Raw genomic sequence first — 26,376 nt, 5'->3', positions numbered from 1 at the left:
GGCCTCCATCCATGGGCCAGAGATGGACGGGATGGCTGCGGGACTCCATCCATGGGCCAGAGATGGGCGGGATGGCTGCGGGCCTCTATCCATGGGCCAGAGATGGACGGAATGGCTGCCGGACTCCATCCATGGGCCAGAGATGGACGGGATGGCTCCGGGATTCCATCCATGGGCCAGAGATGGGCGGGATGGCTGCGGGCCTCCATCCATGAGCCAGAGATGGACGGGATGGCTGCGGGCCTCCATCCATGGGCCAGAGATGGGCGGGATGGCTGCGGGCCTCCATCCATGAGCCAGAGATGGACGGGATGGCTGCGGGCCTCCATCAATGAGCCAGAGATGGACGGGATGGCTGCGGGCCTCCATCAATGAGCCAGAGATGGACGGGATGGCTGCGGGCCTCCATCCATGAGCCAGAGATGGACGGGATGGCTGCGGGCCTCCATCCATGAGCCAGAGATGGACGGGATAGCTGCGGGCCTCCATCCATGGGCCAGAGATGGGCGGGATGGCTGCGGGCCTCCATCCATGGGCCAGAGATGGACGGAATGGCTGCCGGACTCCATCCACGGGCCAGAGATGGACGGGATGGCTCCGGGATTCCATCCATGGGCCAGAGATGGACGGGATGGCTGCGGGACTCCATCCATGGGCCAGAGATGGACGGGATAGCTGCGGGCCTCCATCCATGGGCCAGAGATGGACGGAATGGCTGCCGGACTCCATCCATGGGCCAGAGATGGACGGGATGGCTCCGGGATTCCATCCATGGGCCAGAGATGGACGGGATGGCTCCGGGATTCCATCCATGGGCCAGAGATGGACGGGATGATCATCAGCAATGTACATAAATAATCCCAACAGCATAGCAATATGTCACTAATCATTCATAACCGAGGAGGACGGCAAAGTCTACAGAACAAACTGCTCACAGAGGGATCGTACATGAAGAGAGTGCTGGGGCTGTAACCAGGGCCGGGACAAGGAGTTTTGGTGCCCCCCCCCCCCCCATATAGGGGGATTTATGAAGACCGGCGTACAGTTACGCCCATCTTATATTAGGCCCCATCCCCTTTTCCCCGACAGTATTCACTAAGAGGTGCACGCCTCTTAGTGAATCCGACGGGCGCCCGAACCTGCGCCCGGCGTACTAAATCTACACCCGCTTCCAGCAGGTAGATTTGGATCATGATTTAGGCGTAAATCATGATAAATGAGATGCTGGAGGAGGCCACACCTCCTCCCCGCCTTGTCACGCCCGCCCATCGGGCATACGGCAGGCGTACGTCAGGGAGAATGGGGGAATCTGCACCTTCTCCCTGACGTACGCCTCGGGTGGATAATTGATAGATTCCCCCCTAGTGTATAGCCCCCCCCCCCCCATATCACCACCCTATAGTGACGAAATATTACCACTACACAATAGAAAAATCATACCGCCATACCATCTTGAACACACTACCACTGCTTAATGACTGAACAATACCAGTACTGCTACTAAATAAGACTCCAGCATCCCCCCCAGTGACAGTATAGTGATCAGGGTGCAGTTACATCCAGTGACTCACAGGTGGCGTCATCTCTCATCAGAATCGTTCACTTTCTCTTTTCTTCTTCATTCAGATCCGGCCCCATCATGACTTCTGTTAGCCATGACTTGTCCCCGTAGCATCTATCAGACAAACATTTTGGGCTCCACATATTACCAACACTCTCCTCTGCCCTATACAAAACCTCATCCATAGTGCCCCAACATGAACAGTGCCCTCTATCTGACATGTACACAGTAACTAGCCCCTTCTCTTCCTCTATTGCTGTAAATACTTCCATTTTGCCCTGACACTTAATGAGATCTCCTCTTTACCTCCGCACTATTATAATATGCCCATGTAGTCATAATCCCCCATCCAGTGTCCCCATGTAGTCATAGTCCCAATGTAGTCCCCCCATCTCCTGCATAAGTGTAAAAAAAAAAAAAAAAAAAAGCCGGCTACTCACCTCACCTATGGCTCCTACGCTGCTGTGGCCTCCTGGATGCTTCCTGGTTCAGGCTGATCACAGATCTCATGGAGTAGCCTGACTAGTCTCTGCTCCTGTAGTGTGTGTCCATGCATTTAATATAATGCATGGACACTCACTGTGCAGCGGCAGCATCGGGGGGTGCCCGGCGGAGTAGCCTGGAATAAAAAAAAATTAAATGCATGAAAATTGTGCCCCCTGTCTTGCACCACAAGATGGCTCCCTAGGCCATCGCCTACCCCTGCCTACCCTTTTTCCTGGCCCTGGCTGTAACTGTGCTGGGAAACATCTGCTAAATAAATAAATGCATTGGTAAATGACTTATAATAAACTAACCACCTTCTATTCTCTTTGGGGCGGACTCTTCTCTTTGGGGCGGACTCTTCTCTTTGGGGCGGACTCTTCTCTTTGGGGCGGACTCTTCTCTTTGGGGCGGACTCTTCTCTTTGGGGCGGACTCTTCTCTTTGGGGCGGACTCTTCTCTTTGGGGCGGACTCTTCTCTTTGGGGCGGACTTGTCTCCTTTGGGGCGGACTCTTCTCTTTGGGGCGGACTCTTCTCTTTACGGCGGACTGTTTCTTTTATTTTCCTCTAAACCCTCCATTTGTTGTTTCTAACATGACTTTCTTCTTAGCTTCTGTACAACTGAATAATTCACACTAACTACAGCTCCTTTCTTGTCTTCTTTTGCCTTCTGATCTTTCTTCTGTCATCACCTGATGTCTGTCCCTGCACTGTGATAATTCCTTATGTTGGTAAGTGCATCTGCATGGTTGCTATTTCACAATAGACATTAATTTATGGTAACAATGGTGTGTAAAGGATGGGGTGTGTGTGTGTGTGTGTGTGTGTGTATATATATATATATATTCACTCTGAGGCAGGCAGGATTCCGAGCAAAGTCCACGGTTGGGGCTCCGTGCAGAATTGTGCCATTTTTGCTCAGTGTGCACGTATCCTAAAGGTGGACAGATTCCCTTTAAAGGGGTTATCCAGCGCTACAAAAACATGGCCGATTTTCCCACACTCTTGTCTCCAGTTCAGGTGCAGTTTGCATTTAAGCTCCATTTACTTCAATGGAGCTGAGTTTGATACCCCACCCAATCTGGAGACAAGAGAGGGGGAAAATCGGCCATGTTTTTGTAGCACTGGATAACCCCTTTAATGACACAGTGTCTTCCATCAGGAAGTTTGCTCTAGTGTCACCACAGTCCTCCACATGAATATCAGGAGGGCTTAGAGTCTGTTAGCCGAAATCCCATCAATCACCTCCTTCTATAAGAATGACTTGTAGCATGGAAGACATTTCTATAGGTCTTGTTATTGCTGACTGTTTTTGGGAAATGTCAGATCTGTGCGGCAACTGGTGATGATTGAATGTTCCCGCAGAGATGACCTGAGGGCGGTGACATAGATGTATGCCAAAGGGGCGGTGACATAGATGTATGCCAAAGGGGCGGTGACATGTACAATGATGGTGGCCAGATGAAGCACAATGTTGTGAATTGTTGAGATCTTTCTCCAGAGCTGAGTAAGTTACTCTTCTCCTTCTTCAGATTTGGTAGGATGATGATGATGATGCAGAAACTGGTTTAACAGAAGGTGAAGACAAGGAAGATGAAGAAAAAGAAGAAGAGAAGCTTGGAAAGTTACAATTCTCCTTAGACTATGACTTTCAAAACAACCAGGTAACCACAACTAGGTAATGAGAGATGATCAAAGTGGATAATAATAATAATACCACATCTCCCTGTTAGCTGATTTCTACTGCACCTCATTGTACAGCCGTGATCCACCACTGTCCACAGCTCTCCTAGGTTAACTTCACCCAAGAGAGCTGTGGACAACGTGCACTGGTACACAAAGTGACAGGACAGGAGCAATTTCACAGCTAAACAGCTTACACGACTACCCTCACACTATTCTCTATCTGTCCCTGATACCTAATCAACCTTCTATATCCCTCTCTATATATCCCTCTCTAACCTATCTCTCTCTAGCTAGTGTAAATGTATGTGTTCAGTTCATGTCAAAATCATCATCATCAGAAATCATCTAATCCTCATCAGACGTCATGTCATCAGGAATCATGTCATCAGGCGTCATGTCATCTTCATGTAGTCATCATCAGGCATCATATAATCAACATCAGGCATCATGTCATCTTCATGTAGTCATCAGGAATCGTCATTAGGCGTCATGTCAAGAGGCGTCATGTCATCTTCATGTAGTCATCATCAGGCATCATGTCATCTTCATGTAGTCATCATCAGGCATCATGTCATCTTCATGTAGTCATCATCAGGCATCATGTCATCTTCATGTAGTCATCATCAGGAATCGTCATCAGGCGTCATATTATCATGTCATGAGGAGTCATGTCAAGAGGCATCATGTCATCTTCATGTAGTCATCATCAGGCATCATGTCATCTTCATGTAGTCATCATCAGGCATCATGTCATCTTCATGTAGTCATCATCAGGCATCATGTCATCTTCATGTAGTCATCATCAGGCGTCATGTCATCTTCATGTAGTCATCATCAGGAATCATGTCATCTTCATGTAGTCATCATCAGGAATCATGTCATCTTCATGTAGTCATCATCAGGAATCATGTCATCTTCATGTAGTCATCATCAGGAATCATGTCATCTTCATGTAGTCATCATCAGGAATCATGTCATCTTCATGTAGTCATCATCAGGCATCATGTCATCTTCATGTAGTCATCATCAGGAATCATGTCATCTTCATGTAGTCATCATCAGGCATCATGTCATCTTCATGTAGTCATCATCAGGCATCATGTCATCTTCATGTAGTCATCATCAGGCATCATGTCATCTTCATGTAGTCATCATCAGGCATCATGTCATCTTCATGTAGTCATCATCAGGAATCATGTCATCAGGCGTCATGTCATCAAACCTGTCATGAGTTATTGATCAGAGGCTGACGCTGCTAAGATGGTGGCTGTGTGATCCGGCCGGCCATTCATTCCGTTAATATAAGTCTGTGATAGACTATGACGAAAAATAAAAAAAAAGGAGTGAGCGGCCGGCCGGTGAGTGGATCACACTCGGGAGTTCCCCCTGAGAATGGTGGCGGCCTGAGGTCAGTGATGAGAGTCCTGGGTAAAAGAGGGGTTATATGTAAGGACCCCTAACAGGAGGTGTCAGACATGGAAGGTGCTCACAGGTTTCTTCTCTTTTTACATAGATACAAGTTGGAGTCATCCAGGCTACAGAGCTGCCGGCCCTGGACATGGGGGGGACCTCAGATCCTTATGTCAAGGTTTTCTTTTTACCAGATAAGAAGAAGAAGTATGAGACTAAAGTCCATCGCAAGACGCTGAACCCGATTTTCAATGAGACCTTTACCTTTAAGGTAAAATACTCATGTTATAGGGTGATGTACTGTGTAAGGAGTAATAATCATCATGTTATAGGGTGATGTACTGTAACACCACACAGCACTGTATTCTCTACCTGTAACACCACACAGCACTGTATTCTCTACCGGTAACACCACACAGCACGCTGTATTCTCTACCTGTAACACCACACTGTATTCTCTACCTGTAACACCACACAGCACACTGTATTCTCTACCTGTAACACCACACAGCACACTGTATTCTCTACCTGTAACACCACACAGCACCCTGTATTCTCTACCTGTAACACCACACAGCACTGTATTCTCTACCTGTAACACCACACAGCACTGTATTCTCTACCTGTAACACCACACAGCACTTTATCCTCTACCGGTAACACCACACAGCACGCTGTATTCTCTACCTGTAACACCACACTGTATTCTCTACCTGTAACACCACACAGCACACTGTATTCTCTACCTGTAACACCACACAGCACACTGTATTCTCTACCTGTAACACCACACAGCACCCTGTATTCTCTACCTGTAACACCACACAGCACTGTATTCTCTACCTGTAACACCACACAGCACTGTATTCTCTACCTGTAACACCACACAGCACGCTGTATTCTCTACCTGTAACACCACACAGCACGCTGTATTCTCTACCTGTAACACCACACAGCACACTGTATTCTCTACCTGTAACACCACACAGCACTGTATTCTCTACCTGTAACACCACACTGTATTCTCTACCTGTAACACCACACTGTATTCTCTACCTGTAACACCACACAGCGCGCTGTATTCTCTACCTGTAACACCACACAGCACACTGTATTCTCTACCTGTAACACCACACAGCACACTGTATTCTCTACCTGTAACACCACACAGCACCCTGTATTCTCTACCTGTAACACCACACAGCGCTGTATTCTCTACCTGTAACACCACACAGCGCTGTATTCTCTACCTGTAACACCACACAGCACACTGTATTCTCTACCTGTAACACCACACAGCATGCTGTATTCTCTACCTGTAACACCACACAGCACACTGTATTCTCTACCTGTAACACCACACAGCACTGTATTCTCTACCTGTAACACCACACAGCACGCTGTATTCTCTACCTGTAACACCACACTGTATTCTCTACCGGTAACACCACACAGCACGCTGTATTCTCTACCTGTAACACCACACAGCACGCTGTATTCTCTACCTGTAACACCACACAGCACGCTGTATTCTCTACCTGTAACACCACACAGCACTGTATTCTCTACCTGTAACACCACACAGCACTGTATTCTCTACCTGTAACACCACACAGCACCCTGTATTCTCTACCTGTAACACCACACAGCACACTGTATTCTCTACCTGTAACACCACACAGCACCCTGTATTCTCTACCTGTAACACCACACAGCACGCTGTATTCTCTACCTGTAACACCACACAGCACTGTATTCTCTACCTGTAACACCACACAGCACTGTATTCTCTACCTGTAACACCACACAGCACTGTATTCTCTACCTGTAACACCACACAGCACTGTATTCTCTACCTGTAACACCACACAGCACACTGTATTCTCTACCTGTAACACCACACTGTATTCTCTACCTGTAACACCACACAGCACACTGTATTCTCTACCTGTAACACCACACAGCACGCTGTATTCCCTACCTGTAACACCACACAGCACGCTGTATTCTCTACCTGTAACACCACACAGCACACTGTATTCTCTACCTGTAACACCACACAGCACTGTATTCTCTACCTGTAACACCACACAGCGCACTGTATTCTCTACCTGTAACACCACACAGCACTGTATTCTCTACCTGTAACACCACACAGCACTGTATTCTCTACCTGTAACACCACACAGCACACTGTATTCTCTACCTGTAACACCACACAGCACGCTGTATTCTCTACCTGTAACACCACACAGCACGCTGTATTCTCTACCTGTAACACCACACAGCACGCTGTATTCTCTACCTGTAACACCACACAGCACTGTATTCTCTACCTGTAATACCACACAGCACGCTGTATTCTCTACCTGTAACACCACACAGCACGCTGTATTCTCTACCTGTAACACCACACAGCACGCTGTATTCTCTACCTGTAACACCACACAGCACTATATTCTCTACCTGTAACACCACACAGCACGCTGTATTCTCTACCTGTAACACCACACAGCACTATATTCTCTACCTGTAACATCACACAGCACGCTGTATTCTCTACCTGTAACACCACACAGCACGCTGTATTCTCTACCTGTAACCCCACACAGCACCCTGTATTCTCTACCTGTAACACCACACAGCACGCTGTATTCTCTACCTGTAACACCACACAGCACACTGTATTCTCTACCTGTAACACCACACAGCACCCTGTATTCTCTACCTGTAACACCACACAGCACTGTATTCTCTACCTGTAACACCACACAGCACTGTATTCTCTACCTGTAACACCACACAGCACACTGTATTCTCTACCTGTAACATCACACAGCACGCTGTATTCTCTACCTGTAACACCACACAGCACTGTATTCTCTACCTGTAACACCACACAGCACTGTATTCTCTACCTGTAACACCACACAGCACTGTATTCTCTACCTGTAACACCACACAGCACTGTATTCTCTACCTGTAACACCACACAGCGCACTGTATTCTCTACCTGTAACACCACACAGCACTGTATTCTCTACCTGTAACACCACACAGCACTGTATTCTCTACCTGTAACACCACACAGCACGCTGTATTCTCTACCTGTAACACCACACAGCACACTGTATTCTCTACCTGTAACACCACACAGCACGCTGTATTCTCTACCTGTAACACCACACAGCACACTGTATTCTCTACCTGTAACACCACACAGCACGCTGTATTCTCTACCTGTAACACCACACAGCACGCTGTATTCTCTACCTGTAACACCACACAGCACACTGTATTCTCTACCTGTAACACTACACAACACTGTATTCTCTACCTGTAACACCACACAGCACACTGTATTCTCTACCTGTAACACCACACAGCACTGTATTCTCTACCTGTAACATCACACAGCACTGTATTCTCTACCTGTAACACCACACAGCACTGTATTCTCTACCTGTAACACCACACAGCGCTATATTCTCTACCTGTAACACCACACAGCACTGTATTCTCTACCTGTAACACCACACAGCACGCTGTATTCTCTACCTGTAACACCACACAGCACGCTGTATTCTCTACCTGTAACACCACACTGTATTCTCTACCTGTAACACCACACAGCACGTTGTATTCTCTACCTGTAACACCACACAGCACTGTATTCTCTACCTGTAACACCACACAGCACACTGTATTCTCTACCTGTAACACCACACAGCACACGCTGTATTCTCTACCTGTAACACCACACAGCACTGTATTCTCTACCTGTAACACCACACAGCACTGTATTCTCTATCTGTAACACCACACAGCACACTGTATTCTCTACCTGTAACATCACACAGCACACTGTATTCTCTACCTGTAACATCACACAGCACACTGTATTCTCTACCTGTAACACCACACAGCACACTGTATTCTCTACCTGTAACACCACACAGCACGCTGTATTCTCTACCTGTAACACCACACAGCACGCTGTATTCTCTACCTGTAACACCACACAGCACTGTATTCTCTACCTGTAACATCACACAGCACACTGTATTCTCTACCTGTAACACCACACAGCACGCTGTATTCTCTACCTGTAACACCACACACACTGTATTCTCTACCTGTAACACCACACAGCACACTGTATTCTCTACCTGTAACACCACACAGCACGCTGTATTCTCTACCTGTAACACCACACACACTGTATTCTCTACCTGTAACACCACACAGCGCTGTATTCTCTACCTGTAACACCACACAGCGCTGTATTCTCTAGCTGTAACACCACACAGCACGCTGTATTCTCTACCTGTAACACCACACAGCACTGTATTCTCTACCTGTAACACCACACAGCGCACTGTATTCTCTACCTGTAACACCACACAGCACTGTATTCTCTACCTGTAACACCACACAGCACTGTATTCTCTACCTGTAACACCACACAGCACTGTATTCTCTACCTGTAACACCACACAGCACTGTATTCTCTACCTGTAACACCACACAGCACTGTATTCTCTACCTGTAACACCACACAGCACTGTATTCTCTACCTGTAACACCACACAGCACTGTATTCTCTACCTGTAACATCACACAGCACACTGTATTCTCTACCTGTAACACCACACAGCACACTGTATTCTCTACCTGTAACACCACACAGCACGCTGTATTCTCTACCTGTAACACCACACAGCACGCTGTATTCTCTACCTGTAACACCACACAGCACGCTGTATTCTCTACCTGTAACACCACACAGCACGCTGTATTCTCTACCTGTAACACCACACAGCACTGTATTCTCTACCTGTAACACCACACAGCACTGTATTCTCTACCTGTAACATCACACAGCACGCTGTATTCTCTACCTGTAACACCACACAGCACGCTGTATTCTCTACCTGTAACCCCACACAGCACCCTGTATTCTCTACCTGTAACACCACACAGCACGCTGTATTCTCTACCTGTAACACCACACAGCACGCTGTATTCTCTACCTGTAACACCACACAGCACCCTGTATTCTCTACCTGTAACACCACACAGCACTGTATTCTCTACCTGTAACACCACACAGCACTGTATTCTCTACCTGTAACACCACACAGCACACTGTATTCTCTACCTGTAACACCACACAGCACACTGTATTCTCTACCTGTAACATCACACAGCACGCTGTATTCTCTACCTGTAACACCACACAGCACTGTATTCTCTACCTGTAACACCACACAGCGCACTGTATTCTCTACCTGTAACACCACACAGCACTGTATTCTCTACCTGTAACACCACACAGCACTGTATTCTCTACCTGTAACACCACACAGCACGCTGTATTCTCTACCTGTAACACCACACAGCACACTGTATTCTCTACCTGTAACACCACACAGCACTGTATTCTCTACCTGTAACACCACACAGCACTGTATTCTCTACCTGTAACACCACACAGCACGCTGTATTCTCTACCTGTAACACCACACAGCACGCTGTATTCTCTACCTGTAACACCACACAGCACACTGTATTCTCTACCTGTAACACTACACAACACTGTATTCTCTACCTGTAACACCACACAGCACACTGTATTCTCTACCTGTAACACCACACAGCACTGTATTCTCTACCTGTAACATCACACAGCACTGTATTCTCTACCTGTAACACCACACAGCACTGTATTCTCTACCTGTAACACCACACAGCACGCTGTATTCTCTACCTGTAACACCACACAGCACGCTGTATTCTCTACCTGTAACACCACACTGTATTCTCTACCTGTAACACCACACAGCACGTTGTATTCTCTACCTGTAACACCACACAGCACTGTATTCTCTACCTGTAACACCACACAGCACTGTATTCTCTACCTGTAACACCACACAGCGCACTGTATTCTCTACCTGTAACACCACACAGCGCTGTATTCTCTACCTGTAACACCACACAGCACGCTGTATTCTCTACCTGTAACACCACACTGCACGCTGTATTCTCTACCTGTAACACCACACAGCACACTGTATTCTCTACCTGTAACACCACACAGCACCCTGTATTCTCTACCTGTAACACCACACAGCACGCTGTATTCTCTACCTGTAACACCACACAGCACGCTGTATTCTCTACCTGTAACACCACACAGCACACTGTATTCTCTACCTGTAACATCACACAGTGCTGTATACTCTACCGGTAACACCACACAGCACTGTATACTCTACCTGTAACAGCACACAGCACACTGTATTCTCTACCTGTAACACCACACACCACACTGTATTCTCTACCTGTAACACCACACAGCACGCTGTATTCTCTACCTGTAACAGCACACAGCACACTGTATTCTCTACCTGTAACACCACACAGCACTGTATTCTCTACCTGTAACACCACACAGCACGCTGTATTCTCTACCTGTAACACCACACAGCACTGTATTCTCTACCTGTAACACCACACAGCACGCTGTATTCTCTACCTGTAACACCACACAGCACTGTATTCTCTACCTGTAACACCACACAGCACACTGTATTCTCTACCTGTAACACCACACAGCACCCTGTATTCTCTACCTGTAACACCACACAGCACGCTGTATTCTCTACCTGTAACACCACACAGCACTGTATTCTCTACCTGTAACACCACACAGCACTGTATTCTCTATCTGTAACACCACACAGCACTGTATTCTCTACCTGTAACACCACACAGCACGCTGTATTCTCTACCTGTAACACCACACAGCACTGTATTCCCTACCTGTAACACCACACAGCACTGTATTCCCTACCTGTAACACCACACAGCACACTGTATTCTCTACCTGTAACACCACACAGCACGCTGTATTCTCTACCTGTAACACCACACAGCGGGCTGTATTCTCTACCTGTAACACCACACAGCACTGTATTCTCTACCTGTAACACCACACAGCACGCTGTATTCTCTACCTGTAACACCACACAGCACGCTGTATTCTCTACCTGTAACACCACACAGCACTGTATTCTCTACCTGTAACACCACACAGCACTGTATTCTCTACCTGTAACACCACACAGCACGCTGTATTCTCTACCTGTAACACCACACAGCACACTGTATTCTCTACCTGTAACACCACACAGCACGCTGTATTCTCTACCTGTAACACCACACAGCACGCTGTATTCTCTACCTGTAACACCACACAGCACTGTATTCTCTACCTGTAACACCACACAGCACGCTGTATTCTCTACCTGTAACACCACACAGCACGCTGTATTCTCTACCTGTAACACCACACAGCACGCTGTATTCTCTACCTGTAACACCACACAGCACTGTATTCTCTACCTGTAACATCACACAGCACGCTGTATTCTCTACCTGTAACACCACACAGCACTGTATTCTCTACCTGTAACACCACACAGCACTGTATTCTCTACCTGTAACACCACACAGCACACTGTATTCTCTACCTGTAACACCACACAGCACTGTATTCTCTACCTGTAACATCACACAGCACTGTATTCTCTACCTGTAACACCACACAGCACACTGTATTCTCTACCTGTAACACCACATAGCACACTGTATTCTCTACCTGTAACACCACACTGTATTCTCTACCTGTAACACCACACAGCACCCTGTATTCTCTACCTGTAACACCACACAGCACGCTGTATTCTCTACCTGTAACACCACACAGCACTGTATTCTCTACCTGTAACACCACACAGCACGCTGTATTCTCTACCTGTAACACCACACAGCACTGTATTCTCTACCTGTAACACCACACAGCACTGTATTCTCTACCTGTAACACCACACAGCACTGTATTCTCTACCTGTAACACCACACAGCACGCTGTATTCTCTACCTGTAACACCACACAGCACTGTATTCTCTACCTGTAACACCACACAGCACGCTGTATTCTCTACCTGTAACACCACACAGCACACTGTATTCTCTACCTGTTGGAATAAGGTAAAGAACTTTTTGTAAAAATGTTTTTCCACGCACATATTATAATTGAGCATCTTTTATCTTTGAAGTTGAGCCGCACAATAAGGAGTTTATCCAATATTATCTTACGTGGGATATACTGTTTATGCCTCGTTTTTTGTCCAGGTGGCATTGGCAGTGACGGCTCTGATCCTCTGTACCGTTAAGCATCATTTTTGTGAAGACGCTGCAGTACTGCAATAACACTCCAGCATGTGTGAACATAGTCCTAATTTCACTGCAGACTTTAGTACAGCTGCTTCTGTCACTGCTTGCTGCTCAGGTGTAGGCTGGAGAAGCTGGTCAGAGATGGTGAATAACTCAGGGGGGTGGGAGACAAGATCCAGCATAAACGAGAAAGTCAATGTCAGCTCAGACCCAGACTCGGCCATAGTGTCTCGACAAAGTTACCGGACCTCTTGGATGTAAAGAAGTGGGAATAGTACTGTGGGCCGCAACCCGATAGCTTCACCAGAAAACGAAAATGCATCCACGGCTTTCTTAAAATCCTCACATACTTTATTGGGACATCACAAAAACAAAATCATTGAAAATAAAGCTAAAAACACGCCGACGCAGGGTTGCAGGGTAACAAGCCCTTAATCATGGCACATGTATAATAGTAACAGCCAACCTTTGAGGGTGCCTTCACACGTACCGTATCGCTGTGTATTTGTCGCACAAAACTCGCATTAAAGTAGCTGCGTTTTTTGTGGTGTAAAACTCGCATGTAAAAATCGCACCAAACTAGCAGCGAAAATACACATACATTGACTTGATGGCAATCAGTATCACTGTGGATTTATGTGTGAGAAACTCGCAGCGATATGGTAGGTGTGAAGGCTCCCTAAATGTGTAGTCACATGACTACTTACAATACAGGTGATACACAAAAATACTAAGGAATAAACATACATGGGCGCCATATAGAAAGATGTATGAAAGATAAGATCCCTTGTGGTGTCAAGAGAATCAACACTGGCGCTATATAATGCTTCAAGATAGCAGCTATCGGTTAGGAAGAACCCAAATAGTGAAATACTATTATATATACCTAGATACATGTGTGCTACATCCAGCACTTGGAGTGATATTTCCTACCAGGAAGTCCAGCGGCCACAGGCTCCCACCCTGCACTCCAGCAGGCTCTCAGGACTATATGCAGACAGCGGGTAATAGGTAGGCCTTATCCAGTATCTGCACTGTAGTGGCCATTTTATTGCAGACTATGGCTGGGTTCACACACAGTATATTTGAGGCTGTATTTGTGAGGCTGTATAGCAACCAAAACCAGGAGTGGATTGAAAACACAGAAAGGATCTGTTCACATAATGTTGTAATTGAGTGGATGGACGTCATTTAATGGCAAATTTTTGCTGTTATTTTAAAACAACGGCTGTTATATTGAAATAATGGCAGTTATTTACCGTTATATGACGGCCATCCACTCAATTTCAACATTGTGTGAACAGAGCCTTTCTGTGTTTTCAATCCACTCCTGGTTTTGGTTGCTATGAGGACCTGACTTGAGGACCAAATACAGCCTGAAATATACGTAGTGTGAACCCAGCCTTACTGTGTATGAGACCAGGCGTCACTGTGTGACAACAAAATGTAATAGATTTGTATGCACAATATTTACCAATAGGCCCATTTATAACAGAAATATCACTCCAAGCGCTGGATGTAGCACACATCTATCTAGGTATACATGTGCTCCCTTTATTTTGCTATCTAGAAAGACCTCCTCCTAGAAGGCCATGCAGATATTTGCGAGAGAAGGTGAAAAGGTGAAAGGGCGACCAAGAATTTGTAGATAAAAATCATTGAGAAATTGGTAAAAAATTATTAGTTAACAAAAAACGGGTAACGGTAAGGATGTAATCTGTTAGTGCTTTACTATAGGTACTTAACTTGCCAATGTGGAAAGCTGATGCACAGACCGCCATATCATGTGGGATGTTAGAATATAACGCGACCACCTCGCACGATAACCACCATGCATTATGCAAGACAGGTCGTTTTTCCACATTCGCAAGTAAACTCTTACGATCTCTCACAAAGCCTCTCTAGCAGTGTTCCAATGCCCGAAACCATGGGGAGCATAGGTGGAGGGAACTGTTTTTTTTTTTGTTTTGTTTTTTTCAAATTCCAGTTTCTATTAAAGAGTTTACCGTACTACCGGCTCATAAGTGGTTGGAGCCTTAGAAGAGATTAAACTATTAATACCCGTAAGGGCGTAAGCTAAATGCTTTCTGAAATAATATAACCACTAACAGAAAAATAAATAGGGCATTTGGCAACACCTTGCCACAGTACAACAATCACTTAGAGAATGCTTAGATTATCGGCATAAAGAGGCAAAGAGATAAGACAAGGAGAGGAGGCGGAGAGGGGATGGGGGGGGAAACCAGGAAAAAAAACATACAGATAGGACTGAGGAGAGAAACCGGGAATATGCATAGGAGCCATACCTGCAAAATCAGTAGCAATCAGAGCCCAAAAAAGAAAAATCCGGACGCCCTGGAACCACGCCAGCAGGACACCATCCATATTCTGAGGAGGGGAGGAATCTAGCTATCCGGCTATGAGAGACTGACTGTCCTGTAACTGGGTGATGCGAGGAAGTCTAGCCAGGCAAACCATGTAGAAGTGTAGGTGGAGGCCTCTTTCGGGGTTACCACGAGAAGTTCCTGAATGTGGGAGACTTCTTTGAACTATTCCTCCAGGGAAGGGGCATCCGGGGATCTCCGATGCCTGGGGATTACGGTCTTCAGGTTTCGGGTAAGGGATCATTTGTATTTCTGCTGTGCCATGGGGAACATAAATAGCAAGACAGAGTCAGGGGTGTTGGGGATGAGAACGCCCGTTATCTCAGAGATGAGGGCCACTACCGTCCTCCAGAATGGCTGGAGGTGGGTGCAGCTCCACCAAATATGTACCATGGTTCCGGGTGCGCCACTGCATCTCCAACACATGTCTGAAACTGAGAGAAACCAGTTGTGTAGGGACACCGGAACCCTATACCACCGAGACAGGATTTTATAGCACGTTTCCTGTGCTCTTGACGTTTTATGTGTGAGAAAGAAGCAACGGCACCATTGTTCCTCGGTAAATTGTTTGCCGAGTTCTGTTTCCCATTTCCTACAGAAAGGGGGGAGGTCTTCAGACCTGGTCGATAGTAGGAGTCCATAGACAGCTGAGATGGCGTGTGTGGGTGGGGAGGGGGACATGCACAAGTGCTAGAAGTCTGTAAGGGGGCGGGAAAGGTGTTTACCTCTAGAAACAGAAGAGTAGAAATGAGTGAGTTGCATATAGGCAAATGGGGCTCTCACCACTGGGGAGTCAGTAGCAAGAATGGAGGAAAGAGGTTTAAGGGAGTGCTTGTTCAGAACATGAGTAAAGCGGAGTGGAGTATGTTTAGAGAACCCCAAAAAGGGGGTGGACGAGGCACCAGGGGGAAATTCAGGGTGGTCTGTTATAGGCAGTAATGAGCCCAGGGGGTCGATAAGGGAAACGCCAATGCGGCCCACATGGAGGCTAGCTAACATGTGGCGAGTGGAGAAAGACATAATGTGGGTATCTGAGGGGGAGGGTGACCATATCCAGGGGAGCGTAGCTAGGGATTTGGAAGAGATTGCCGGGGCCAAGCGGACCCACAACTTCGTCCTTTCGTTATGAACCATATCTAAGATCCGAGCATGAACACATGCCAAATAGTATAAGCGGCAGTCAGGGAGACCGGCGTCCCTCCTGAGTTTAGGTCTGGTGAGCGTCAACCTATTAAGACGAGCGCACCCAGAAGCCCAGATAAACGCTCCGAAACACCTCTGAATCTGGTGGAAAAAACGCAGAAGAGATAAAAATCTGTACGGTTTGTAGTAGATATAGGAGCCGGGGCAATAGGTTCATCTTAACGATGCTAATTCTGCCAAACCAAGAGAACTCAGGACTGTCCCATAGTTGCAGATCTTTGCGAAACTGTGAGAGGAGGGGGACAAAGTTAGCTGAAAAGAGAAGAGTAAGGTCAGGGGGGATTTTGATCCCTAAGTACTTGATACCTGTTCGGGCCAGACAAAGGGGAAAGAGGTCCGCAGAGATGAGACTAAGTGGGGAGGCAAGGAGACATTGAGGGCCTCTGATTTAGACAGATTTATCTTAAAGTTAGACCATGCTCCAAACTCCGACCAACGGGCCATCAGGGAAGGAAGGGAAATCAGTGGGTCCGTGACGTAAACCAGCAGGTCGTCGGCAAAAGCCGAGCATTTGTATTCTATGCCACTCACAGTAATGCCATGAATGTTTGGATCTGCTCCGATAGAGGCCATCAAGTGCTCCATGATCAGGACATAGAGCAGTGGGGATAGAGGGCATCCCTGACGGGTGCCGTTATGTATAGAAAACGAGTCAGAGAGTGTACCGTTAATTTTTAATTGGGCCGTCGGGGATTGATATAGCGCCAATACCTTGGAGCAAAACACAGGGCCCAGGCCAATGATTTGGAGGGTTTGTGCCAGGGAGGACCAGGAGATCCTATCAAAGGCCTTCTCGGCGTCTAGAGATAAGATCATCAGAGGAATCTTTTGCGTACGCGCAAGATGCATGATGTCAATAGTCTTGATAGTATTATCCCTGGCTTCCCTCCCTGGCACAAACCCAACCTGGTCCAAATGAATTAAGGCAGGGAGCAAGGCGTTAAGACGATTGGCCAAAAGTTTGGAGTAGATTTTTAGGTCGACATTCAGGAGGGAGATGGGGCAGTAGCTACTGCATAATTGGGGGTCCTTGCCGGGTTTAGGTATAACTACGATGTGGGCCAATGTGGAATGTATGGGGAAAGGAGAGTCTGGGGAGATGGAATTAAACGCAGACAGTAGAAGAGGTGCTAACTGTGAATGGAGTTCCTTGTAAAATTTGGCGGTGTAGCCATCCGGCCCAGGGCTTTTCCCGCCTGGAAGGTCTTGGATCACCGAGGCCAGTTCCAGTGAGGAAAGTGGGTCCTCTATTGAGGCTAGGGTTTCACTTGGAAGAGAGGGGAATGGTGAAGGTGGGGGAACGGTAGAGGTCGAGGACGGGAGATGGTGTAGCTCTGAATAGAACGAATGAAATTGGGCTAAGATATCCCTAGTGGTTCGGGCTGTAGAATTAGTAGTAGTTTTGACCGAGTCTGCAGAGTAGTTTTTGACCGTCTGCGTGGTCCTGTAGAAAACTCGCTATGGATTGCTTAAGGTCTGACAGACAGACAGGATCGGTTAGGAGAGATTCGTTTAATCTCCAGGACCAGGCAGATCTGGTGAGATTGGGCAGTTGCAGAGAGCAAAAGACCGGGGCATGGTCTGACCAGAGGATACTTCCAATTGTGGAGGAGGACAACCAGGGTAGGGCACTGTGCTGCACCATAATATAGTCCAGACGACTGTATGTGTCGTGCGGGGGCGAATAAAAGCTATAATCGCGATCCACGGGGTGCAACATCCGCCACGCATCGCAAAGCTGGAGTTGCAGGAACGCTCTTTTGACTCTTTTAATAGAGGAATAAGACAGCCCAGACCGACCGGTGGAATTATCCATGGTAGGGTCCAAGGTCATATTAAAATCCCCGCAAAACACAACAGTCCCCCGGAGCAGAGGTAGTGCCACATCAACCAATTCTATTAAAAAGTCTGTTTGGCCTTGATTGGGGGCATAGGCATTGATAATGGTGATTTCATGGCCAGCGACAGAGAGGGATAGGATTATGTAGCGTGCGTCTGGGTCTGCTGTAACATGTAAGACCGAGCACGCAAGGGAGCGGTGGATAGCAATCGCCACTCCTTTAGACCTAGAGTCCCGATTGTCAGCAAAATGCCACTGTGTGTAATGTTTGTTTGATGTTAGGTGCGTGGCCGACTTTAAAATGAGTCTCCTTAAAGCAGGCTATATGTATGTGTTTCTTGTGCAGATGGTGAAGTATTTGGGCTCGCTTTTCTGGAGTATTCAACCCTTTCACATTGAAGGAGGCTATATGCAATTCCGCCATCACTTACAGGTCCGTGGCGTGTCCCAGGGCGTCCGGGGTGGGCAAAAGAAGGCACCGACAGCAATAGTATGGATCACCTGAAAAAAGGGAAAAGAAAAGATAAGAAGAGTAAGAAAAAACTGTGACAATAGCAAGGGGAAAGCAGGGAAGGGAGGGAAAGGCACAAAAGGTATAGGACAAAGTATAAGCAGCAACAGAACGACTGCTGCGTCAACTAAAGAAATCTCAGAGAATACACTTCTGGGACAAACCCAGAACCGTCTCCCGCCTACGTGGGGAAAAGAGGTAGATAGGCAGATAAGACTATTGAGAGAATTAAGGACCAGTCCTAGGCCCAGTGGAGAAAGGTTAATGTGAGTACAAATAAGAGGCTAGAAGAACTAATAACAGTTACACAACCGGCTCTGGGGAGACCCACATGGCATCTATAGGGGGAAAACAGCATGGGAGACAAATCTACGCATATTAACTAGAAGCTAACAAATAACATAGTGTCAGTAACGCAAGTGGGCCACAGAGTTCAGCCAACAGAGGAAGAGGAGTGGGCTCCAGCGCCCCCCCCTCAGATGATCTCGGGGGTCTGTGTCTCGCGTCGCGACGTCTGGGGGTACGGGGAGGAAAACCTCCAGGGGGGTCCTTTTGAGGACCCTGAAGTTGCCGTGGTGAAGGACGCTTCAGCGGGGCAGACGTGAGGGTAGGCCATTCTGGTAGAACAATGTTCGGCAGATCCAGGTCCTGGAGAAAGCCAGGTAGGTCATCTGGACAACGGAGGGTGAATGTTCTGTTCCCCCTACGGACCGAGAAGGCGAATGGGAACCCCGATATGGAGTGTTCTGGTCCTGAAGAACCGCCAGAAGTGGTTTTAGTGCGGCTCTTTGTGCTAGCGTATGACGGGAAAGGTCGGCAAACAAGAAGATTTGGTTGTCTTTATAGAAAAATTGTCTCCTTCGTCTCGCACTCTGCAGGATTTCCCCCTTAGTGGAGTAGAAATGCACGCGGCATATCGCGTGGTCTCTGATCATCCGGGTTAATGGGCTGTAGCGCTCTGTGCGCCCTATCGAGTTCGATGTGGTTATCTGGAGGGCGGTCAAGCAAATCATTGAAGATGGAGGTTACGGTGGCGAATAAGTCCACAGGGGCCACAGACTGAGGTAGACCTCTGATACGGAGGTTATTTCTCCGGCTCCTGTTTTCTATATCATCGAGGTGCTGCTGTAATGCGAACAATTGGTCCGAATGTTGTCTCACTTGGGACTGGAGGGCTTGTACTGTGGAGGAAGACGATTCCTGAGCTGATTCAATGGAAGACACTTTAGCTGAGAGAGAGGTAAGTTCATAGCGGAATTGGGCAAACTCCTGCCTGCATTCTTCCACAATTTGCTTAGTCAGAACAGTGAAATCTTCCTTAGTGGGCAAAGAGGAAACCAATGAGCGGAGGTCTGCCATTGTGATAGGGTTATCATCAGCAGATCGTGGAGCTTGTGAGAGAAGGACTGAATGAGCGTCTCTGTGAATTAACGGTGAAGGACAGGAGCGGAGGATGGCAGGGGTATTATCCAAGCTGTTAGCGCCCACTGGGGAGCAATCCGCAGGTAGTTGCGTCTGCTGCTGATAACTGGATACGGGATGCAGAACAGTCCCAGCAGGGGATATGGTCAGGTGCTGAGGGGAGAGGTGCTCCAGGATGAGCCTGAGGACCAGTGAGGGGATGGCGCAGCACACAATACAGGCACAGAAGAAGACAATGGTGGTGGGGCATTCCACTCAGCATATTGTGGGAGCCTGGCAGGGCTGAGCTGTATTGTCTGGCTGGGGGGATGAGCAGGAGTGAAGTGCACGTTCAGCGCTGACCCTAGGCGCTGGGGGCAGTCATCAGTGAGAAGGTCCACCAGGAGAGGGGGAGAGGACACAGGGTTCTCCATACCACAGCCAGCTGGTTGTTGAGGATGGGGGAGGGGGTTAGCCGGATCAGAGACTGAAATGGCGGCTGCTCGCCTCAGTAGTGGGGAGGAGGCACCAGCAGGCTCTGCCTGAACAAGGGGGGGAGAGTCCTCTGAGGGCGCGTTCTGCCAGACGTCGGCATGTGCGGCATGCCGCAAGTCACAGGGGCTGCAGTCCGGGGGGGTGAAGCTGTGGGAATCCCACCTGGCAGTCTGGGTGTCCGGCCTCCCCTACCTCTGCTCCGCGCCGGCGGCCATCTTGGGAGTCACATGTGCTGTCCCCATGAGTGGCGCCATCATGCATGAGGGGGAATGAAGGAGCAGGGGATCGCTGCGGACAGGAACGGGCGTCCGAGTGAGGTGAGTGAGGAAGCTGTGGGGCCATCGGCCGCAGGGAAGTCCCAGGAGCTGCAGCGGTGCCGCCGGCAAGAGAGGCTGTGGTGGCCATGTCCTGAGGCCGGTCACCCGTGGATGGCGGCTGGGACCGGGTAAAATACGTCCCAATGTCGGGCTGAGGTGATGAAGCATGATTAGAGGGCTTCCCCTTCGTCTTCTTAGCCGTCTTCCCCATGCTGACAGCCTGTATAGTACCGTGCAGAGAAGAGCCTGGACGGAGCTCAGAGGGTACACGTCCTCACACTGCCATGTCCAGCCACGCCCCAGGGAACTGGTTTTTATGGGCCTTTGGTAGTGCGTGAAAAACAGGAACCACTGGATGTAGAGGCAAAAGATGTTGTTTCTGTTTTTCACTCAATATCCCCAATTCCATTCCCGTATCCAAAATGTCAATGAGGCTTTTTTTTTATCCATGGGGTCAGACAGAAGGCATTTTATATGTACTAGTGTCCTCAAGGATTTTAGGCAGCTCCCTCACGTACAGCATCCTATCTAGGACAACCACTGAACCGCCCTTATCCGATTTACGCATGGATTACGGTATGGATTATTGGTAAGTTCAGTAAGCGCCTTTATTTCACTAGTAGACAAGTTGTTTGTATGGTGTCCTGACTCCATTGCAGCTTTATTACTCAGTTAGCGCCTCCTCTACCTTGTGTTGAAACACATCCATTGCGGATGTCCTAGACTGAATTGGGGATAGTAAGTCGGTCACCAGTAAAGACAAAAAAATAGAAAGTGCAGCAGCAACCCACAGGTGCAAGGGCTTACCCTATATACTCCTCCCAGCATACACACGGCAAACACCTGCTCTGTAGATATTAAAAAGTGAGGATCTTAGCAAACTATTTGCTCAAACAGAGTGTACCATGTGGCCACGTTAAGGCGTCCTCAGAGACATGGACCCTACTCTAGCATTCTCACACCAGCAATGGCCTCTCCTGGGCGGAATAAGCTACAACTGGGCAGATAGGAGCCAAATAATCTCTTTATAGCAGCTTTGGGACATGGGTGGAGTGCAGGCCAACAGGAGGTAGCCCCCCCCCACACACATTCAACAGAAATGTGGCCTGCACTCCACCCATGTCCCAAGGCTGCTATAAAGAGATCATTTGGCTCCTATCTGCCCAGTTGGAGGCCTATTCGGCCCAGGAGAGGCCATTGCTAGTGTGAGGATGCTGGAGTAGGGTCCATGTCTCTGAGGACGCCTTAACGTGGCCACATGGTACACTCTGTTTGATCAAATAGTTTGCCAAGATGCTCACTTTTTAATATCTACAGAGCAGGTGTTTGCCGTGTGTACGCTGGGAGGAGTATATAGGGTAAGCCCTTGCACCTGTGGGTTGCTGCTGCACTGTTTTTTTTTCTGGACTTTTTTTCTGCAGTGTGAACAGAGACTTAGATGTGCGGCCAATTTTTCCTTTTTTTCTGGTCACCCGTAAAGGTGACTGGGTCAGAAAGAGCAACACTTGGCGTCTGCAGGTCTAATAAATTTTGGACATATAACTGCCCTGAAAAAAAGTAAATTTAAAGGGGTAGATCCTGATCCCACTTCATTAAGATCTGCACTGCAGCCCAATCTCTGAGACACTTTGGCGGAGGATCCGTCAGCGGGAACCGCTTCCGAGGCATCCGCCAAAAAATGTCTCTCGACCAGTGATAAGACGTATAAATTTGTTGACATCCTGGATAGTACTATACAAATGAAATATTTTACTAGCTACAAAGGATAAAGCCCAGAGACAACACTGTCATTTGGTCCTGTGAAAGAAAACCGGCAGAGAGGTTATATACATCTAAATTTGTAGACTCTAATACCTCCTTGGCGATCCTCCCCTCCCCCCTTGTCCTCTGCGACCAATGCTTCCTCCTGGTTGTTTTTTGAGGGGCCACTATTGTTTGCTGTTCTAGAACGCGTATTTGGGGGATCAGGGTAAAAGTTTCTGTTTCTATTCTTCCGTTGTGCTCCTTCCGCAGAATTAATGCCACGGACCATAGTGGGTGGCTGGTAGTCCTCCTGCTCGGAAGTCTGTTTGCGTGTCAGAAGTGTCAATGTCCGTTGTATCAAACGACACAGATTTTTGTTGTGTAGAGACATAGGAAAAGTAATCCACTACTGACCAAAATAATGACGGAGGTGGTCAATGTCAGGGCTGCGGCGGCGTCCCGCACTCAGGACCGCCGCCGCACCCCCTCACCTTGTTCTGCAGCCGCCGGTGTCCACATGCAGGGACCCAACGCTGCTGCCACTTCGGCCCCTGGGGGCGCCTCGCCCCGCTCCTGTCTGTCGCTGTGCCGGCCGGCGAGCGCGTCCCTGCCTTCTAGGGTGCGCGCGCGCCGGCTGTCTCGGAGTTAAAGGGGCAGTCCGCCCCTAATTGGTTGTTGCACTATCACACTCTCCTATAAATTCCAGCCCTGCCCCACCTCAGGTGTTGGAGCCTCTACATGCTTCCCATAGCGTTTGGCCCAGCTCCCTGTTGTTCCTGACCTCAGTCATTGTTCCTAGTCCCTGTCCACTGTCCCGGTCCCTAGCTCCTGTCCGCTGCTTAACCCATTGTTTCCTGAGTTCTGCCTGTCACCTGCGGTTACGCCTACAGGCCTCTGCCAGCACCATCTCCTGCCTACCGCTCCTGCCACGCCTCGCCTGCCGTCACTAGCAACCAAGCCAGGGGTAGCGACCTGGGGGTCGCCTGCCGCAGCAAGTCCATCCCGCCTTCCAGCGGGTTCTGGTGAAAACCAGCGGCCCCTTAGACTTCGCTCCCTGGTGAGGTTACTACCATCGCTGGTGACGGTTCAGTGGATCCACAACTCCAGGCGTTACAGTCAATTTCTTCAAAAATGGATGACTGGCCTTATGTTCTCAAAAATACAGAAATTCCAAAAGCAGCAGATCACTTGGGGCCTTAAAACATAACTTTTATTAGCTAAAGTAAAAAATAGTGGAAAAAAACTAATGCAATAAAGATACCAATAGAAAAACATCTGGTCTCTGGCAAATTTTGTCTTTTTTTCCCTCAATAATGGTGTTTTGCGTGTCCAAAAGAATTCTGTCCCTTGTTTCCGTAAACTCTGGTAAAGAATGAGTTAGAGTTGCAGTGCGGTATCTACGTCTATAAGATCTTTGCTTCGGTCCAGTCGCTTCTTCTCCCCTTTAGTAGTAATAATGTCCATCAGTGTGAATGCGCAGACCGCCAGTCCCATACTCCTCTCCCTCGGGGGGGTTAGGGGGCTTTCTGACTCCTAATCCTCGTGGTATCATATTACCTTCCACACACTCCTTGAGTACGCTAATATGCCACCACAATTTCAATTGTTTAATTTTCAGTTTTTCAAACGTCCAGTTTTTTTTCATATTACTGGTGGACAAGATCCAGCCCCGCCTCCTGTGACATCATGCCCCGCCCTCTGTCTGCATCAGTTTTCTTCACTTCCTGGATGTCACTCGGCTACCAGTGTGGCAGACACATCTGTAGAACTTTCAATGTACTTTTAATAGAAAAAAGTTTCCCTATCTGGAGTTACTCTTGGAAGCAAAAGTGACCATGTGACCAGCTGTGTGACCCACCATGCAGCCAGTCGGGACCGGTCATGTGACCTGCCATGTGGTCATCCATGTGACCCACCATGTGGCCATCCATGTGACCAGCTGTGTGACCCACCATGCAGCCAGTCGGGACCGGTCATGTGACCTGCCATGTGGTCATCCATGTGACCCGCCATGTGGCCATCCATGTGACCAGCTGTGTGACCCACCATGCAGCCAGTCGGGACCGGTCATGTCACCTGCCATGTGGTCATCCATGTGACCCGCCATGTGGCCATCCATGTGACCAGCTGTGTGACCCACCATGCAGCCAGTCGGGACCGGTCATGTCACCTGCCATGTGGTCATCCATGTGACCCGCCATGTGGCCATCCATGTGACCAGCTGTGTGACCCACCATGCAGCCAGTCGGGACCGGTCATGTGACCTGCCATGTGGTCATCCATGTGACCCGCCATGTGGCCATCCATGTGACCAGCTGTGTGACCCACCGTGCAGCCAGTTGTTGCCCAGCCGTGTAACCAACCATGTGACCAGTCGTGTGGCCATCCATGTGACCCGCCATGTGGCCATCCATGTGACCCGCCATGTGGCCATCCATGTGACCAGCTGTGTGACCCACCATGCAGCCAGTTGTTGCCCAGCCGTGTAACCAACCATGTGACCAGTCGTGTGGCCAGCCACGTTGCCAGCCTTTGGCCCCCGATGCCGCTCATTGTATTCTCTTACACGTAGACATTTATATACAAGCCATTCATTCTCTATGTTGATCTGGTTTTCCTTCATGTAATACATATATATACCTTTCGTATACCTTAGATTCCATATCAGGAGCTCGGTGGAAAGACCCTGTGTATGTCCATCTACGACTTCGATCGATTCTCGAAGCATGACATCATCGGAGAGGTGAAGGTCGCCATGAACACTGTGGACCTGGGGCAGCCGATAGAAGAGTGGAGAGACCTACAGAGCGCAGAAAAGGAGGAGGTATGTGCCCGAAGCCGCCCGTACACACTATATACACACCCATATATATTATATATATACACCCATATATATTATATACACACCCATATATATTATATATATACACACAGGCAGACCTACAGAGCGCAGAAAAGGAGGAGGTATGTGCCCGAAGCCGCCCGTACACACTATATACACACCCATATATATTATATATATACACCCATATATATTATATACACACCCATATATATTATATATATACACCCATATATATTATATACACACCCATAT

The 26,376-nt window shown here is 48.1% G+C and overlaps 1 protein-coding gene across 2 annotated transcripts in view; it reads left to right on the top strand.

Annotated features, from left to right (window-relative positions):
* Window positions 1-26,376, top strand: part of LOC138767378 (synaptotagmin-2-like) — a 180,792-nt gene that overhangs the window by 54,648 nt on the left and 99,768 nt on the right. The window contains exons 4-6 of one of the 2 annotated variants that reach the window (XM_069944877.1): window positions 3,587-3,709; window positions 5,245-5,412; window positions 25,936-26,103. In XM_069944877.1, the coding sequence (XP_069800978.1) occupies window positions 3,587-3,709; window positions 5,245-5,412; window positions 25,936-26,103 (459 nt within the window). The remainder of the gene's footprint in view (window positions 1-3,586; window positions 3,710-5,244; window positions 5,413-25,935; window positions 26,104-26,376) is intronic. The other variant, XM_069944878.1, reaches the window with a different exon arrangement.

The sequence above is a fragment of the Dendropsophus ebraccatus genome, chromosome 11, assembly GCF_027789765.1.
Source record: "Dendropsophus ebraccatus isolate aDenEbr1 chromosome 11, aDenEbr1.pat, whole genome shotgun sequence".
Classification (NCBI taxonomy): domain Eukaryota; kingdom Metazoa; phylum Chordata; class Amphibia; order Anura; family Hylidae; genus Dendropsophus; species Dendropsophus ebraccatus.
The sequence above is the reverse complement of the archived record's forward strand: the minus strand, read 5'-3'. Positions and strand labels throughout refer to the sequence as shown.